This window comes from Physella acuta, unplaced genomic scaffold (assembly GCF_028476545.2).
Source record: "Physella acuta isolate Inbredline_101_S28 unplaced genomic scaffold, ASM2847654v3 ptg000228l, whole genome shotgun sequence".
Classification (NCBI taxonomy): Eukaryota; Metazoa; Mollusca; class Gastropoda; family Physidae; genus Physella; species Physella acuta.
In genome coordinates, this window is record NW_026731747.1 from 197,182 (window position 1) to 216,327 (window position 19,146).

The 19,146-nt window shown below is 38.1% G+C and overlaps 1 protein-coding gene across 1 annotated transcript; it reads right to left on the minus strand.

The window, feature by feature from the left end:
- Positions 1–3,892: 3,892 nt before the first annotated feature.
- LOC131938015 (steroidogenic factor 1) lies at positions 3,893–19,047 on the minus strand. The gene is made up of 7 exons (XM_059295814.1): positions 18,714–19,047; positions 13,947–14,825; positions 10,606–10,785; positions 10,059–10,276; positions 7,726–7,944; positions 7,025–7,277; positions 3,893–4,663 (listed from the first exon to the last, which is right to left on the minus strand). The coding sequence occupies exons 1-7, from the start codon at positions 18,718–18,720 to the stop codon at positions 4,386–4,388; spliced, it is 2,034 nt and encodes a 677-aa protein (XP_059151797.1). The 5' UTR covers positions 18,721–19,047; the 3' UTR covers positions 3,893–4,385.
- Positions 19,048–19,146: the final 99 nt, after the last annotated feature.

The window sequence follows — 19,146 nt, forward strand, 5'->3', positions numbered from 1 at the left end:
CTCCAGAATGGAAATTGCGCTAAAAAAAAAATAATTTAACTATAAATTTTTAGTTTTTTATATAGTTTATTTTCTACTTTATCTATTGACTTGATTAAGTATGACTTGACTAAGTGTTTTTAAATACACGGACTAAAAATCTTGAGCGACCGATACGCTTTAAACAGAGAAGGGGCGTAATTTAATTAAGCTAATTTAGGTCTCTAATTGCTAGTTTTTATGATTGCATCTGAAATTGTTAGGCGAAAATAGCCTGCATGCCGAATTTCAGATCTCTAGAGAAATCAGAAGTGGGCTAATTTTCGTTGTCAATTTTAACAACAAACCCATAAACAAACAAACAAATAAACGCGAAGCTGAGTTAAGAAAAACGTGTTAAAAAACGAACCAAATCAAAACGCAACCACTAACGCAAACCCAACCTAAACACAAAGAAAACACTAACACGAACATAAACGCTCACAGTCTAGCCCGGGGCGGAATCGCCTGTTTCAGCTTAATAAACGACTATAGTACCCCAACTTATTCATAGTCTTTTGCACTCACTGAAACGAACGCGCCTGTTTCAATTTAATGAACAATTATAATACTCCAAGCTTATCCGTAAAATACCTACAACATTTGCACTTGATCAATCCCCGCTAATTATGTAATTATTATTTTTTTCCCAACACCAAAACAAAGTAATAAAAAGTAAATTCTTTGCCACTAATGCAATGGGTTTTATAAAGGGAAGTAATTGTGTTTTCCTAATTTATCAAAGGGAAGTAAGTACTAAAGGACTAAATAAAGACATAATTAGAATTTTTGTAAAAGAAATTTTTTAAACTTGTGTTTAATGAACATGCCGACAATTATCACTTTCAGTTTGAAAAATGAAAATTATTTCCCAACACTTTCAATATTAATTTTTTAACTCATAAATTTAGACCATAAGGACTTTAATAATCTAACACTTAAATCCATTGAAGTATCCGCGACAAACATTTTACACTTTACATACAGAGTTAAGTTTTATATATTTGTGTATTTTACTTACCTTCTTTAATTTTATTTTTTTAATAAAAAATTGAGAAAGCCAATTTCAATGCAATTAATTTAAATGGTGTACTTTTTTGAGGTTTGACAAAAAAAAAAAAAAATTGAGGAGTCTGTTCTGTGTATTTGTGTTGAGTTCAAAAGATTGTGTTTGTGACAAAAAGTTAAAAAGCAACTTTTTGAAACGTCCTATTTTACTACTTGAGATATATGAACAAATTTAGTACCCACTGTGTCATAACTTGTTTACTACTTGAGATATATGAACAAATTTAGTACCCACTATGTCATAACTTTTTCACTACTTGAGATATATGAACAAATTTAGTACCCACTATGTCATAACTTGTTCACTACTTGAGATATATGAACAAATTTAGTACCCACTATCTTAGAACCATGAGTTCTTGACAAAGCAACTTTTAAAAAAAGCTCTGGGACCCTTTAAAAAAAATCAGTTTGACACATAAATATAATCCGACCGCAGCTACCGTATTCACTTTTTTAAAATACAAAACTTGAACATGCACGAAAATTAAATTTTACTTAGAAAAAAAATGTATGGTCGGTTGTGCACCTCCCCTCGGGGTTCTAGATGGCAGCTATGTCTGCCAGCGTTGATCAAACCCTGATAACAAAGTTGAGACATTTAGGTGTGCAAGACTAGAAGAATCTTAGGAATTCAATTAGCCACTAAAACACTGCTGTTTTCTACAGATTTCTTGTGACCAAGATGTTGGGGGAGCTTGAAGAAAAAACTTCTATCGTGTAGCTTGTAAATAGATAAAACAAAACTGAATTCAATCATTTTATTTACAGATCTTACAGTGGAGGCTCCAACAAAAACAAAAATTCTTTCCAGACAACAGCAAGTGTCATCAGTTTCAACATCTTCCCCTGACAGCACAATAGGTTGTTACCTCACCCCCCCCCCCCCCCCCCCCCAAAAAAAAACCAACAACCAAAATCAATCAACAAGTCAATATTATGTATAGAAAAAGTAAAACTAGTAAGTACACAAAAAAAAAAGAACAATTTTTGTCTCTCTCACACTAATGACAAGGAAAATGTTTGGGGATAGTGAAGGCCCAGAGAATAAACTAAGTATTTGTTTTATTTGTTCAGTCCTGCTACAGAGTATGGCCAATTAAGATTTATGTTGAATGGTCAGTTCTCTAACATGTGTGAGGGTTATGTTGAATGGTCAGTGCTCTAACATGTGTGAGGGTTATGTTGAATGGTCAGTGCTCTAACATGTGTGAGGGTTATGTTGAATGGGCAGTTCTTTAACATGTGTGTGAGGGTTATGTTGAATGGTCAGTTCTCTAACATGTGTGAGGGTTATGTTGAATGGTCAGTTCTCTAACATGTGTGAGGGTTATGTTGAATGGTCAGTGCTCTAACATGTGTGAGGGCTATGTTGAATGGTCAGGCTTTATTAACCTTGCTGAAACATTTTAAAGACGTAAACACTTTCTAGCGCCAACCCAGTAAACCTCTAATTCTAACCCTTACTTGAGTAAACCTCTAATTCTAACCCTTACTTGAGTAAACCTGCAATTCTAACCCTCACTTGAGTAAACCTCTAATTCTAACCTTCACTTGAGTAAACCTCTAATTCTAACCTTTACTTGAGCATTCTATCTTAACTTTATGGAACCAATGTGTGCTGTGTGTACCCTAAACAAGGAGAAAACTATAACATCTATTCAAGAGCACAGACTCTCATAAAACAACTGACAAAAAAAACCACAGACTCTCATAACACAACTGACAAAAAAACCCACAGACTCTCATAACACAACTGACAAAAAAAACCACAGACTCTCATAACACAACTGACAAAAAAAAAACCACAGACTCTCATAACACAACTGACAAAAAAAACCACAGACTCTCATAACACAACTGACAAAAAAACCACAGACTCTCATAAAACAGCTGACAAAAAAAACCACACACTCTCATAACACAACTGACAAAAAAAACCCACAGACTCTCATAACACAACTGACAAAAAAAACCACAGACTCTCATAAAACAACTGACAAAAAAAACCACAGACTCTCATAAAACAACTGACAAAAAAAAACCAGACTCTCATAACACAACTGACAAAAAAAAATTTAAAAATTTCATTTTGATGGCAATGATAAACATCAATGAAATAGACCTATCAGAGAAATGTATTGCACGTAAAATTTCGTCCAACGTAAAATACAGTCGAACATCTCATGCACACTGGGCTCTCTAGACACGCAGTACAATCTAGTCACTTACTAGTTTGACATGTCAATCTAGTCACTTACTAGTTTGACATGTCAATCTAGTCACATACTAGTTTGACATGTCAATCTAGTCACATACTAGTTTGACATGTCAATCTAGTCACATACTAGTTTGACATGTCAATCTAGTCACATACTAGTTTGACATGTCAAATATTACTCCCAATAAGCTGAGAAGCATTAAGACTTTTGTGTAGCTTGGAAAATGTTCCTTGAAGGAAAAACTAATATTTCCTGTAAAAACAACTTATCTCTGCTTGTAAGAATGTTCAAACTGGAGCTGCTAAGCTGGTTACAGAACTCATTCAATTCTTGCTAGTTTGACATCAATCTAACCATTATTACCAAATGCACTAAACATCTATTGACCTCATTGAAAGACATACATCTCTAGACAGTCAAGGCAAGTAACTCCTATTTTTTGTTTGAGGCTAAAGAACAATTTAGATATAATTAAAAAAAAACTAGTTTTTTTTTACTTAAAGCTAAGCCTGCATTAAAAATATTGCTTACCAGAAAATATGGCTGTTCCAGCTTCACAATGTAAACCCCCCCCCCCCCCCCCCCCATTTGGTTTTAGCCCTGCAAGTAGATTTGTATTCATAGAGTACAAAATGATAGCCTGACATTTGCATGTTAGACTAGACAGTACTGCAGTAAAGAAGTTGAAGTTAGAACTGAATATCCAAGCCTACACAGGTTAAGTTTCCCTATAGATTGGACACTAGCACCAAAAATTAACACTCTTGGCATTTTTACAACATTATAGAACAAAGTAACAGCCCAATTTTTAATTGAGTGGGGAGGGGGAAACAAGGGGACCATTGGTTTTTTTTGGGTGGGGCAGTGGGAATGAGAGGTTAATTGTTTTTGGATGGGAATTGGCCTTTTTGCAGACAAATTCTGAAAATTGAAGGCCATTTTGACATAGGTCATTTCTGAAATGTTTTGAACATTACGGTTATGTCAATTTGCAGGTTTGTCTTCTGAATAGCAGACCTCTATGCCTAATGTCAGTCCAATGGTTTGGATGCCAGCTGGTTTGGGTGAATGTGCTGCTCAAGATAACTTGAAGCTGGAGTTGTCACCTTCTCCCTTATTGTCTCCTTTCAACAACTCAACCAGAAGGCCACAAGAGGACATGCATGAAGGCAGTGTTTTCAATAGGATATCTTTGCTCATGAAGCTAATGCGGGACAGTTCAGGTAGGCGCAGCAGTAAAGCTCCAAATTTATCATTCAGGTGGGGGTAGTGGCTGGAGGTATAGGCCAGAAGAGCTTCTGTCAATTTATCTTGAAAGTCCCGGATTTTTTTAGGCTCTTTCAGTCCCTTCACATCTGCAATAGAGATACAAAAGTAAAGTTTGAGTACCCATCTATACCAGAATGACATCTATAAAACCAGAACTCACCAAGTACAATGACATGATGGAACACACACCTATACAACCAGAATATCATGGAACACACCTATACAACCAGAAGATCATGGAACACACCCCTATAAAACCATAAGATCATGGAACACACACCTATACAACCAGAATATGGACCACACGCATCTATACAACCAGAATATCATGGAACACACACCTATACAACTAGAATATCATGGAACACACACCTATAAAACCAGAATATCATGGAACACACACACCTATACAACCAGAATATCATTGAACACACACACCTATACAACCAGAAGATGATGGAACACACACACCTATACAACCAGAATATCATGGAACACACACCTATAAAACCAGAATATCATGGAACACACACACCTATACAACCAGAATATCATGGAACACACACCTATACAACTAGAATATCATGGAACACACCTATACAACCAGAATATCATGGAACACACACCTATACAACTAGAATATCATGGAACACACACCTATACAACCAGAATATCATTGAACACACACCTATACAACCAGAATATCATTGAACACACACTTATACAACCAGAATATCATGGAACACACACACCTATACAACCAGAAGATCATGGAACACACACCTATACAACCAGAATATCATGGAACACACACACCTATACAACCAGAATATCATGGAACACACACACCTATACAACCAGAAGATCATGGAACACACACCTATACAACCAGAATATCATGGAACACACACACCTATACAACCAGAATATCATGGAACACACACACCTATACAACCAGAATATCATGGAACACACACCTATACAACCAGAATATCATGGAACACACACCTATACAACCAGAATATCATGGAACACACACCTATACAACCAGAATATCATGGAACACACACACCTATACAACCAGAATATCATGGAACACACACACCTATACAACCAGAATATCATGGAACACACACACCTATACAACCAGAATATCATGGAACACACACACCTATACAACCAGAATATCATGGAACACACACCTATACAACCAGAATATCATGGAACACACACACCTATACAACCAGAATATCATGGAACACACACACCTATACAACCAGAATATCATGGAACACACACCTATACAACCAGAATATCATGGAACACACCTATACAACCAGAATATCATGGAACACACACCTATACAACCAGAATATCATGGAACACACACCTATAAAACCAGAAGATGATGGAACACACACCTATACAACCAGAATATCATGGAACACACACACCTATACAACCAGAATATCATGGAACACACACCTATACAACCAAAATATCATGGAACACACACCTATACAACCAGAATATCATGGAACACACACCTATACAACCAGAATATCATGGAACACACACACCTATACAACCAGAATATCATGGAACACACACCTATACAACCAAAATATCATGGAACACACACCTATACAACCAGAATATCATGGAACACACACCTATACAACCAGAATATCATGGAACACACACACCTATACAACCAGAATATCATGGAACACACACCTATACAACCAGAATATCATGGAACACACACCTATACAACCAGAATATCATTGAACACACACCCCTATACAACCAGAATATCATGGAACACACAACTATACAACCAGAATATCATGGAACACACACACCTACACAACCAGAATATCATTGAACACACACCTATACAACCAGAATATCATGGAACACACACCTATACAACCAGAATATCATGGAACACACACACCTATACAACCAGAATATCATGGAACACACATACCTATACAACCAGAATATCATGGAACACACCCCTATACAACCAGAATATCATGGAACACACACCTATACAACTAGAATATCATGAAACACACACCTATAAAATGAGAAGATGATGGAACACACACACCTATACAACCAGAATATTATGGAACACACACACATACAATCAGAATATCATGGAACACACACCTATACAACCAGAATATCATGGAACACACACCTATACAACTAGAATATCATGAAACACACACCTATAAAATGAGAAGATGATGGAACACACACACCTATACAACCAGAATATTATGGAACACACACACATACAATCAGAATATCATGGAACACACACCTACACAACCAGAATATCATGGAACACACACCTACACAACCAGAATATCATGGAACACACACACCTATACAACCAGAAGATAATGAAACATGATAAAACCAGAACTCACCAGGTGTAATGAGCAGTAGCACCTTTAAAGCCACATACTCAAACTGGTCTAAATAAAGTTTCCTAAAGTTGTCAGTGATGTTGAGCAGACGGATGACCAAATCTTCAAATCCCAAATGTTGGGCCCACTCGGCTGTTATATGGTGGCTGGAAGAGATGCTGATCTGGTTGGGGCTGTCTATAGACCTCCAGCACAGGCTCAGCGCTATCAACTCAGACCAGCAGTTTTGGAGTAACAAAATCTGGTCATCAGTCTAAAAGGTGGAGGGAAGTCAACTTTAAAGATCAGTCTAAAAGTTGGAGGAAGTCAACTTTAAAGATCAGTCAAAAAATTGGAGGGAAGTCAACTTTAAAGATCAGTCTAAAAGTTGGAGGGAAGTCAACTTCAAAGATCAGTCTAAAAGTTGGAGGGAAGTCAACTTTAAAGATCAGTCTAAAAGTTGGAGGGAAGTCAACTTTAAAGATCAGTCTAAAAGAGGGAGGGAAAATAAATTCAACTTTAAAGATCATTTAAAACAATATAGCACCCCAGCCATCAAGTCTGACTGCATTAGAAGATTAAATGTAAAGCTCCTTACAGATATAGCACCCCAGCCATCAAGTCTGACTGCATTAGAAGATTAAATGTAAAGCTCCTTACAGATATAGCACCCCAGCCATCAAGTCTGACTGCATTAGAAGGGTAAATGTAAAGCTCCTTACAGATATGGCACCAAACTGTGGTAGATTGCGAGCCCAGCGCACCAGCTTGTAGAGGCGCAGTTCTGCCAACTGCATCATGTACGAGTAGAGAGCCTGTTCAGGAAATGGGGTCTCCATCAAAGATTCCGGGGGAAGATCATCATCTGTCAGCAGAGGTTCCAGGTTCATCATGTCTCGCAGTAGTTCTGGGATGTGGGGCACTCCACAACTTGGAATGGTCTAAGATAAAAGCTCAGTTTAGTTCTGGGATGTGGGGCACTCCACAACTTGGAATGGTCTAAGATAAAAGCTCAGTTTAGCTACTAAAGTAACTATCACAGGGTTAAGCTTATGTGTGTAGCCCTAGGGTTAGGCTTATGTGTGTAGCCCTAGGGTTAAGTTTATGTGTGTAGCCCTAGGGTTAGGTTTATGTGTGTAGCCCTAGGGTTAGGCTTATGTGTGTAGCCCTAGGGTTAGGCTTATGTGTGTAGCCCTAGGGTTAGGCTTATGTGTGTAGCCCTAGGGTTAGGCTTATGTGTGTAGCCCTAGGGTTAGGCTTATGTGTGTAGCCCTAGGGTTAGGCTTATGTGTGTAGCCCTAGGGTTAGGCTTATGTGTGTAGCCCTAGGGTTAGGCTTATGTGTGTAGCCCTAGGGTTAGGCTTATGTGTGTAGCCCTAGGGTTAGGCTTATGTGTGTAGCCCTAGGGTTAGGCTTATGTGTGTAGCCCTAGGGTTAGGCTTATGTGTGTAGCCCTAGGGTTAGGCTTATGTGTGTAGCCCTAGGGTTAAGTTTATGTGTGTAGCCCTAGGGTTAGGCTTATGTGTGTAGCCCTAGGGTTAAGTTTATGTGTGTAGCCCTAGGGTTAGGCTTATGTGTGTAGCCCTAGGGTTAGGCTTATGTGTGTAGCCCTAGGGTTAGGCTTATGTGTGTAGCCCTAGGGTTAAGCTTATGTGTGTAGCCCTAGGGCTAAGTTTATGTGTGTAGCGCTAGGGTTAGGCTTATGTGTGTAGCCCTAGGGTTAGGCTTATGTGTGTAGCCCTAGGGTTAGGCTTATGTGTGTAGCCCTAGGGTTAGGCTTATGTGTGTAGCCCTAGGGTTAGGCTTATGTGTGTAGCCCTAGGGTTAGGCTTATGTGTGTAGCCCTAGGGTTAGGCTTATGTGTGTAGCCCTAGGGTTAGGCTTATGTGTGTAGCCCTAGGGTTAGGCTTATGTGTGTAGCCCTAGGGTTAGGCTTATGTGTGTAGCCCTAGGGTTAGGCTTATGTGTGTAGCCCTAGGGTTAGGCTTATGTGTGTAGCCCTAGGGTTAGGCTTATGTGTGTAGCCCTAGGGTTAGGCTTATGTGTGTAGCCCTAGGGTTAGGCTTATGTGTGTAGCCCTAGGGTTAAGTTTATGTGTGTAGCCCTAGGGTTAGGCTTATGTGTGTAGCCCTAGGGTTAAGTTTATGTGTGTAGCCCTAGGGTTAAGCTTATGTGTGTAGCCCTAGGGTTAGGCTTATGTGTGTAGCCCTAGGGTTAGGCTTATGTGTGTAGCCCTAGGGTTAGGCTTATGTGTGTAGCCCTAGGGTTAGGCTTATGTGTGTAGCCCTAGGGTTAGGCTTATGTGTGTAGCCCTAGGGTTAGGCTTATGTGTGTAGCCCTAGGGTTAGGCTTATGTGTGTAGCCCTAGGGTTAGGCTTATGTGTGTAGCCCTAGGGTTAGGCTTATGTGTGTAGCCCTAGGGTTAGGCTTATGTGTGTAGCCCTAGGGTTAGGCTTATCTGTGTAGCCCTAGGGTTAGGCTTATGTGTGTAGCCCTAGGGTTAGGCTTATGTGTGTAGCCCTAGGGTTAAGTTTATGTGTGTAGCCCTAGGGTTAGGCTTATGTGTGTAGCCCTAGGGTTAGGCTTATGTGTGTAGCCCTAGGGTTAGGCTTATGTGTGTAGCCCTAGGGCTAAGTTTATGTGTGTAGCGCTAGGGTTAGGCTTATGTGTGTAGCCCTAGGGTTAGGCTTATGTGTGTAGCCCTAGGGTTAGGCTTATGTGTGTAGCCCTAGGGTTAGGCTTATGTGTGTAGCCCTAGGGTTAAGCTTATGTGTGTAGCCCTAGGGCTAAGTTTATGTGTGTAGCGCTAGGGTTAGGCTTATGTGTGTAGCCCTAGGGTTAGGCTTATGTGTGTAGCCCTAGGGTTAAGCTTATGTGTGTAGCGCTAATTGTAACTGCATCAAGTAACAGTCTATGACACACACCAGCACAAACAGCCAACATTGGGGGAAAAAAAACCTGTCAAATATTTCATTTGCACTTTGTAACACAACAAAATTGTGCAGTTAAAGCAAAGTAAAAAAAAAAATTATAAAAAAAAAAAATGAACAACTACCTGTTTATGAGCGTTGTGATTTAAAATGGCCACTAAATTTCGATGTGAGTTAGATCCATCGTCAGCATCATGAGAGGGACCTGGGATCTCACCAGGAAGGGGGAACCTGGTTGAAACCTTTTTTAACTTCTTTTCTAGAGGTGTTACTCGATTCTTCAGATGGGATGCACATCCATCATAAGAGCTCCTACCTCCACGCGTGCGATCTTGTCTGATGGCTAAGTAATGTTAGACATTAGCTTAATCCACTCACTCATATCAGTCATTTGACAGAAACCCTAATTATCTCAGTCATTTGACAAAAACCCTAATTATCTCAGTCATTTGACAAAAACCCTAATTATCCAAGTCATTTGACAGAAACCCTAATTATTTCTGCCATTTTCTTTTTATTTCACTAAAAACATTTAAAAGGAAAGCTATGGAACTCTAATCCAATCCATGATGTGGAAATAAACAGGTACCTTATTTCCTAGTATTAAAGTGCTATTGAATGGAGTGAAAAAGGTGGAGATTGAAAGAATGATCAAGCAGGAAAAGTTCAAACCTTCAAGTTTCATGCCCATCATCAAACACCTTTTGAAGCGACATGCTGGGCATTTCTTCCTGTTGTACGAGTTAATGGAACAATCAGAGGCTTTAGGACACACAAAGTTTTTTTTATTCTGTACAGTTCTTTTAAAGAAACCTTTACAACTTTCACATGTGAATATGCCATAATGGTAGCCTGTTTAAAAAAACAATTAGATTTGATAAAAGCCTGTTAAAAAAAAAATTAGATTTAACAAAAGTTACTACTTGTGTATTTTCAGATGTCTGGCCTTGTTTTTAAAAAGTTAACAAAGCAGACGCTATATTTCTTGTTTCTTAGTTGTTGTGGTATGTAATGCCACACTAACACCTTAAAACAGGGCATGCTGTATCCTAATTGTAATGTTGGAATAGATCCCCTTACAATCAAGTATTAAAAGATTTCAGCTAGGAAAAGTAAGGAGCCCAAGGTGCTGACTGAGTGCAGGACACCCTTTGTTGAATTTAGTCATTGATTTCAGTAGCACACTGTCCAAATAAGGTCAGCTGTAGGCACCATAGTGTTTATCTGGGAGCCTGGGTTGCTCACACTGTCCAAATAAGGTCAGCTGTAGGCACCATAGTGCTTATCTGGGAGCCTGGGTTGCTCTGGGTCAGCACTGGCAGATGTGCAGAAGATGAATCATATAGTACCCTATTATACTAAGACAGCTCTCCAAAATTACATTTTTTCCCCCAGCAGAAACCTTCCCAGGAGTATTCTCAACAATTTCCTAAAGTTCCATGCTGATCAAATGAAAGATGTAGCTATGCATAAAAGGCAAACCGTCATATATATAGATAAATATATATGGATATATATAGATATCTATATATGGATATATATATAGATATCTATATATGGATATATATAGATATCTATATATGGATATATATAGATATCTATATATGGATATATATAGATATTTATATATCTATCTATACATATATATCTTTTTATCTATCTATACATATCTATCTATTTATCTTTCTATACATATCTATCTATCTATCTTTCTATACATATCTATCTATCTATCTTTACATATCTATCTATCTATCTTTCTATACATATCTATCTATCTATCTATCTATCTATCTATCTATCTATCTATCTATCTATCTATCTATCTATCTATCTATCTATCTATCTATCTATCTATCTATCTATCTATCTATCTATCTATCTATCTATCTATCTATCTATCTATCTATCTATCTATCTATCTCTAACATGACAAACTATACCAAATGATCAACAAGCTATTTTCTACATTGGTCAGTTTAACCATCAAATGTCATGTGCCATCGTGTCCCTATCGTAGGGTGCTCTTTTAAACAAATGTATGCCTTTGATAAATTATCGGAAATTTTCCCCCAAGAAGCAATGCCAATTGCAGACTATTTCGAGGACTACTATATTGGCAGACCACAACATCGAGGTTGGAGACAACCTATGTTTCCAGTTGATGTGTGGAACATGCATACACATGCAAAAGACAATATGCCAAAAACAAACAATATTTGAAGGCTGGTTCAGAAATTTCCAGTCGAATATGGGATGTTGCCACCCAAATATTTGGAAATTCACTGACTTTATTAAAAAGGAACAATTGCTTCAAGAGGTTTATTGTACACTGTTTACCAAAACAGAAAAAAAAATATATTGATAGCAGCGCTTGAATTTCAACTGTTGTTAAAAATTTTAATGAGCCCATCATTATAGAGTATTTGCGAGGCATCGTTTACAATCTCTTTTTAAAGTAATAATAAAACATTTTTTTTTCTAATGTTTGTTTTGTATTTAATTATTAATTTTGATTCTCATCATCTTTGGTTTTTCCTTATATAAACCTCAATTGGGGGGTATTTGCCCAGGGGTTTATATCACTGGGGTTCTTGTCCAGGGGGTTCTTGTCCAGGGGGTTTATATCACGGGGGTTCTTGTCCAGGGGGTTCTTGTCCAGGGGGTTTATATCACGGGGGTTCTTGTCCAGGGGGTTTATATCACGGGGGTTCTTGTCCAGGGGGTTCTTGTCCAGGGGGTTTATATCACGGGGGTTCTTGTCCAGGGGGTTTATATCACGGGGGTTCTTGTCCAGGGGGTTCTTGTCCAGGGGGTTTATATCACGGGGGTTCTTGTCCAGGGGGTTTATATCACGGGGGTTCTTGTCCAGGGGGTTTATATCATGGGGGTTCTTGTCCAGGGGGTTCTTGTCCAGGGGGTTTATATCACGGGGGTTCTTGTCCAGGGGGTTTATATCACGGGGGTTCTTGTCCAGGGGGTTTATATCATGGGGGTTCTTGTCCAGGGGGTTTATATCACGGGGGTTCTTGTCCAGGGGGTTTATATCACGGGGGTTCTTGTCCAGGGGGTTTATATCACGGGGGTTCTTGTCCAGGGGGTTCTTGTCCAGGGGGTTTATATCATGGGGGTTCTTGTCCAGGGGGTTTATATCACGGGGGTTCTTGTCCAGGGGGTTCTTGTCCAGGGGGTTTATATCACGGGGGTTCTTGTCCAGGGGGTTTATATCATGGGGGTTCTTGTCCAGGGGGTTCTTGTCCAGGGGGTTTATATCACGGGGGTTCTTGTCCAGGGGGTTTATATCACGGGGGTTCTTGTCCAGGGGGTTTATATCACGGGGGTTCTTGTCCAGGGGGTTTATATCACGGGGGTTCTTGTCCAGGGGGTTTATATCATGGGGGTTCTTGTCCAGGGGGTTTATATCACGGGGGTTCTTGTCCAGGGGGTTTATGACCGGACACCCAAAAGGATATATTGCTACTTCACTCACCATTAAATAATGTAAATGGAAGGGGGTGGGGGGAGAATTTAAGGTGCAGGGGGTGTGTAGTTTTCTGTAAAAGATAATCTTTAGACTACCAATAGTTGTGGTATAATTTTCAGTGGTATGGCTACTCAATTCTGCATCCTGACATCAATTCTGTTACATTCACAAACAAGAAGAGTCAATTTTAACAATAAGAAATACTAAATGAAAATACATGTATGTATATACATGTGGTGTTGGGGTCAGCAGCAGAAGCTTTTAGAGGTGGAGGGGTGTGTCAAAGGAGCATAAAGTAATTACTTTAGTATTTTTAATTTAAAAAATAGTACATAAAAGGAATGTGGTTTTGGAGATGCTGGATGAGTGGGTGGGGTTCTTGGTGATGTGAAGGGGGGGGGGGGCAGGCTGGTAAACTGGGCTTAGCATTATTTGGGAGGTTCTTGGCGGAGGGGGGAGGAACTAGGTATGGCATTGACAGATTTTAACAAAGCGAGGAGCTGATGGACAAAGAAACGAAGAGTCTAACCTGAAACTTTGTCTCCACAGACCGGACAAGGCTGACTCATTCCATCCTGAGTGTTTTGAGCATCTGTCACAGGAAGAACATTTGAAGCAGAAGAAAAGGTGAGTTCAGATGAAAACATTTGTTTGGTGTCAGCCCCATCATCAGGCTGGAGCAGTACTCTGTATGTGGTCTGAGAGTCAGCATCCCCATCATTGAGAACAATGTCATTGCCCTGAGGTGATGGCACATCCTGGTTTGTGTTGTTTATGTAGCTGTAGATGATAATCTGGGGTTGGGAGCGTGAATCCCCATTGGTTGTTGTGACACCATTGAGTGCGGTGTCAATGTCAGCCTGATGGCCTGGCCTGCCTTTTCGTGTGAGAGATTCTTGAATGTGTTGAGAAGCTAGTGCGCTGAGCATGCTGCTGACAGTGGTGATAGTCTGGTTGCCAGTCTGCTCACCATCATCCGATTGCTCTTCTTTAACCAGGAAATTGTTCAGATCCTCGCTGGATATAACCATGGATCTGGATTGGCTGTTTTTACTGGCAGTGCTGGTAAGGGGGCTTTCACTTAAAGGTGAGCCCATTTCATTGTCAGATAAGCCCAACATGGAGAGTCCAGCCTGGGCCAGCACACAACTTTTATCACTGGACAAGTTTGGAGATCTGGCCCCAGCCATCAGAGAGGCGACAGGTTCATTCAAGTTTTGCAGTAGATGAGAGACCAAGCCACTAGTTGCTGAGTGATGTGACATGGCTTCCATCCCAAGTTGGTTCCCACGTGTGGGGGAGTTACCAGCACTGGAAGATCCTCGTTGGACTGTGTGGGATGAAAGGGTCTGTGCGATAGCTTGCAGAAGTACTGGGGATATGCCCAGTTCACTTCTGGAAGCCATGGCTGAGGAGACAATCAAAATATCTTCAAGCTGTGTCTGCTTAAGAGGGGGGGGGGGGCTTTTTCTGTCTTGCCATGTGGAAATGTGTACTTGTGTTAGATAATGAAGCTAGCAAAGTTTCTAATCAATGTACAAATCACATCATACTCAGTTTTTAAATGGACAACAAAGGAGTTTGATGCAAGGTACAAATAAAGATAGCTGTGTATGAGTGGTTGGAGGTCATGTCATCATTTGTGCAGCCTGATCAACCTAGTGGCTGATTTAAAATCTTTTAGTTTGGAACTATGCTCCCACTATCTGGTATGGGCAGATGGATGTTCTGGGTGTAATGACTTTCTCCTCCTCCCCCCTACCCCACAATGATAGCTATCTCATCAGCCACTGGTGATGGCTTGCACATTTTAAATGCTCTTTAGTATTAATCAATGTAAATAGTCTTGTAATAAAATACTACTTGTAGATTTTTTCAATAGTTCTGAAAGAAATAAGAGTCAATATAGCAGATGGATGTCCAAACATAGAGCTAATGGCAAAGCATTATAATGGTTCTGTCAAAACCAGTTTGATTTGATTCTTTCTCATAAACAATACTAGATCTAGTACTTCAAAATTACATACATTCTCATGTACAACACTAGAATTTTCAAAAATTTCGAAACACTTTTTGTTTAAGTATTGTCAAAGGCACTTCACACAACATTACGAGGTTTTAGTTGTGGTGTGTGGCCTGACCTATTTAAATGAGATTGTTTATATTATTTTTTTGAGTTTATATTTAACTCAGTGCAACAAGCCTGCTGATTGGTTGAGGTCATGGGATGTTCTGATAGGGATACAAAGGGCAGACTCAAAATATCTATCAAATTATAAGTAATTTATTAGTTAGACTTAATAAATAGTCTACATTGATTTAATTAATAAATAGAAATTGTAGGCCTAAGGCTAAGGCTTTACTATAATAAATCGCTTAAATTATCAAAATTAAGGCCTAGAACCAGTCTAGATCTACATTTTTATTAGTTTCTACAGCACAGTACTGGTAAACCCTATTTCTAAAAAAAAAATGAATAATAAGTTAGGCTTTAGTATTACTTAGGCCTAAATAATCATTCATTTTCATTCATACTTACTAAGTAGCTTAGTAAGTAGTCTAGTAGTAGATTCTAGTAAGTAAGCTTTTTGGCAGGCATAATCTAAAATATTTATTTTATCTGATAATACCTAGTCAGTCCTAGTCTAAGGCCTAGATCTAGAAATAAAATAATAATTAGGTATTAATATCTAGATCTAAATTTATTCTAAATTAGGCTAAATCTAGATTCTTAATTATTATTTTTTTTAGATTCTAGATCAACTATCCTAGTCTATAAAACTTAGGCCTAATACTATTAAAATAATCTAGAGAATGTAGAATTATAATTGTTAGGCCTAGGCATATATGAGTATATGCCATGGCAGTGGCGTAGCGAGGTCGGGTGTCACCCAGTGCGGCACTTAATGGTGTCATGCCCCAGAGGCGTAGCAACCCTTCCCGGGGACAAACTTTCAATTTTCGATTTGCACCCCCCTCAAATTTTTCTCTATATATTTTGCTATTTTTTGCCTTGGTGTCACTCCCCTAAATGGTGTCACCCGGTGCGGTCAGCACCCCCCTTCGCTAACGCCTCTGGTATATGGTATAGTACTGTATATATACTATATAGATTACTTAATTAGGCTATTATACTTATAGAGATAGAGGCCTACTAAATAATAATGGGCAATTATCGTTTTGGGTACGTAAAATCGCCAGCGGCTATTAATGTACGAAAACGTTACAACATTGTTAAGGCTTTAATAGAAGTTATAGAAGTATATTGTGATATGTTTGTGTCAAATCTTATACATAAATGAATAATAAACCTAAATCAATGGCTAAATATATCAATATAGGCCAGAAATTAACTTTAAACAGCAGTGTCTGCGAGCAAGATTTACTAGAATCTATATAAACAGCAGCCATTTGTAAAATAGAGTGGCTTCCCCCTGAATCTCGCGCTAAAACTTTATAAAAATAAAACTTAAACAATATGGCTGCTATAGTAAATGAGCATGGTTGCATCTGTTTGAAACATCGCTAGTCATCATTTATTACTGAAAAGTTTTAATTCAATTGTTTAAAAACAGGTACATAAATGAAACATTTTTGTATTTTAAAATACAAATGTGAAATAATTATTAAAATTTAAGGAGTCACCTGTTTTTCACATTACATGTCGCGGGCGATTTTACCTACCTAAAACGATAGATTACCTAATAATGTAATATAATATAGCCTATTAGTATTAGCCTAAATATTATAACTATATTATTTATCGAAGTGTCTATTCACAGCCGACTGTGAATAGCCGTATTGGGGCTATTCACAGTCGTATTCAAGTGACCGTTTTTGATAGATTTAATGTTAAAAATACCTAACTATGCATGAAAATGTGTGGTCGAGCGGTCATTGGAAGTGGCTGCCGTGCTAGAAGGTGTGGGTTCTAATCCATCAGATGCCCTATGCTATGACTCTTGATGTATGCCTCTCAATCGTAATATCAAAATATTTTTTCAGTTACTTAAGTTACTCATCGAAGGGTTACTTTTGTTAATTTTTTTGTGTGATTTTTTTTGTGACGTAATTGTTGGCATATCATCAAAAAAAAAAAAAAAAAAAAAAAAAGAGAAAAAACACAAAAGGACATCCTATTTCACCTGATATTTATTCTATATGATAATGCGAATTTTCAATGGTAACTGATAAGTGAATAGCAATGTGCACAACCAACTAAACTTTACCAAACTGATGCTTAATTAGTATTATTTATTTAAAAATTACTAGATCTATTATTCTAGTGCATAATTGATCATCTATGACCTATATGCCTGTAGCAGATATGTCTGATATGAGCCTAAAAGCTAAACTAAACTTTAATTGTAATAACTTTTTTATAACAAAATAAAAATAGCACTGCTCTCTTAATCTATAACTCATTCCCCAGTCACAATAAATGCTTTTATTATTTTAAGATATTATTCACAGTCGTATTTACTATTTATTTAGCATGAAATGACAGCCGACTGCTGTGAATAGCCGTATTGGGGAATAGCCTTGGCCATTATTTATTATAATTTATAACTATAAAATGTTACTATAGGCCTAGGCCTATAAAATATAGAATATAGTCTAGGCCTAGAGCAAGATATGGATAATTTTAATTTAATAGTAGGCCTATGCCTATAGGCTATAGGCTTATACTGTATAGGCCTAATTATAATAATTAATAGATCTAGAATCTAGATCTAAATCTAGTAGAGTAAATAATTGAAGAAGTAGATCTACAATCTAGAAATAGATCTATGATATTTTATGATAATGATTAGGCCTATACTATTGATAAACTGATTTAAACAATTATAATAGAATCTAGATTCTAGATCTAGCTAGATCTAGATATCTATCTAGATCTAGTTCTAGTGGGTTGAGTCATAGTTAGATCTAGTTGTATTTATTTTAGATTCTAGAATCTATAAAAAAAAATCTATTTATTAGTAATTGTATTGACTTGGTGACCCTACTCTTTAAGGTTTTAATTAGTCTAGGCCTAAATTACTTTCGGGAAAAGTGAAGAATAGACTACCACGGCCAAAGTTCATGGTGTGAAGGCCACCCTTTCATTTACTACAATACATAACTACGACTAGAAATAGGAAGCAGTAGCCTAACTAACTTTCTTTCGTCAAATAATTTCCATTAGCGAGTGTGTTGCTCCTCCCCATTTTATTTTTAACTACACCCGTTGCTTTCAAGCGATATAAACTATAGGAATATGGGATGAAAGAAGCATTTTGCATATGGGACTTACTTAACATTCAAGTAACGGACAGTATACAGTCTGCCATCCTTGAAATGAAGATTTGTGAGGCGAATCATCAAAACAGATGGGTTATTACAGGGGTTTCCGGCCATGACCTTGCTACCCTGCATGCGTCCTTCACAGTAACTGGTCCTTTCTGGTGTTACATATATAAAGCGATAAAAATATATCGTCACATATTTTAAAAACCTAGAATCTCCTTTTTGCATAAACTTCTGATAAGAAAATGGAGAAGTAGATCTAAATTCCCAAAAGACTCAAATGTATCTTGACAGACATCAAACATCAAAACAACAAAATGGCTTCTACTTTCTAGGCCTAAATAAATATTAAATTTTTTACACGAATCGTGTCAAGCGCCGCGAAGAACCTCGCATACATATTTCATTGCTAAAAAATCGCTGTTTTCTGAATTTAGAAT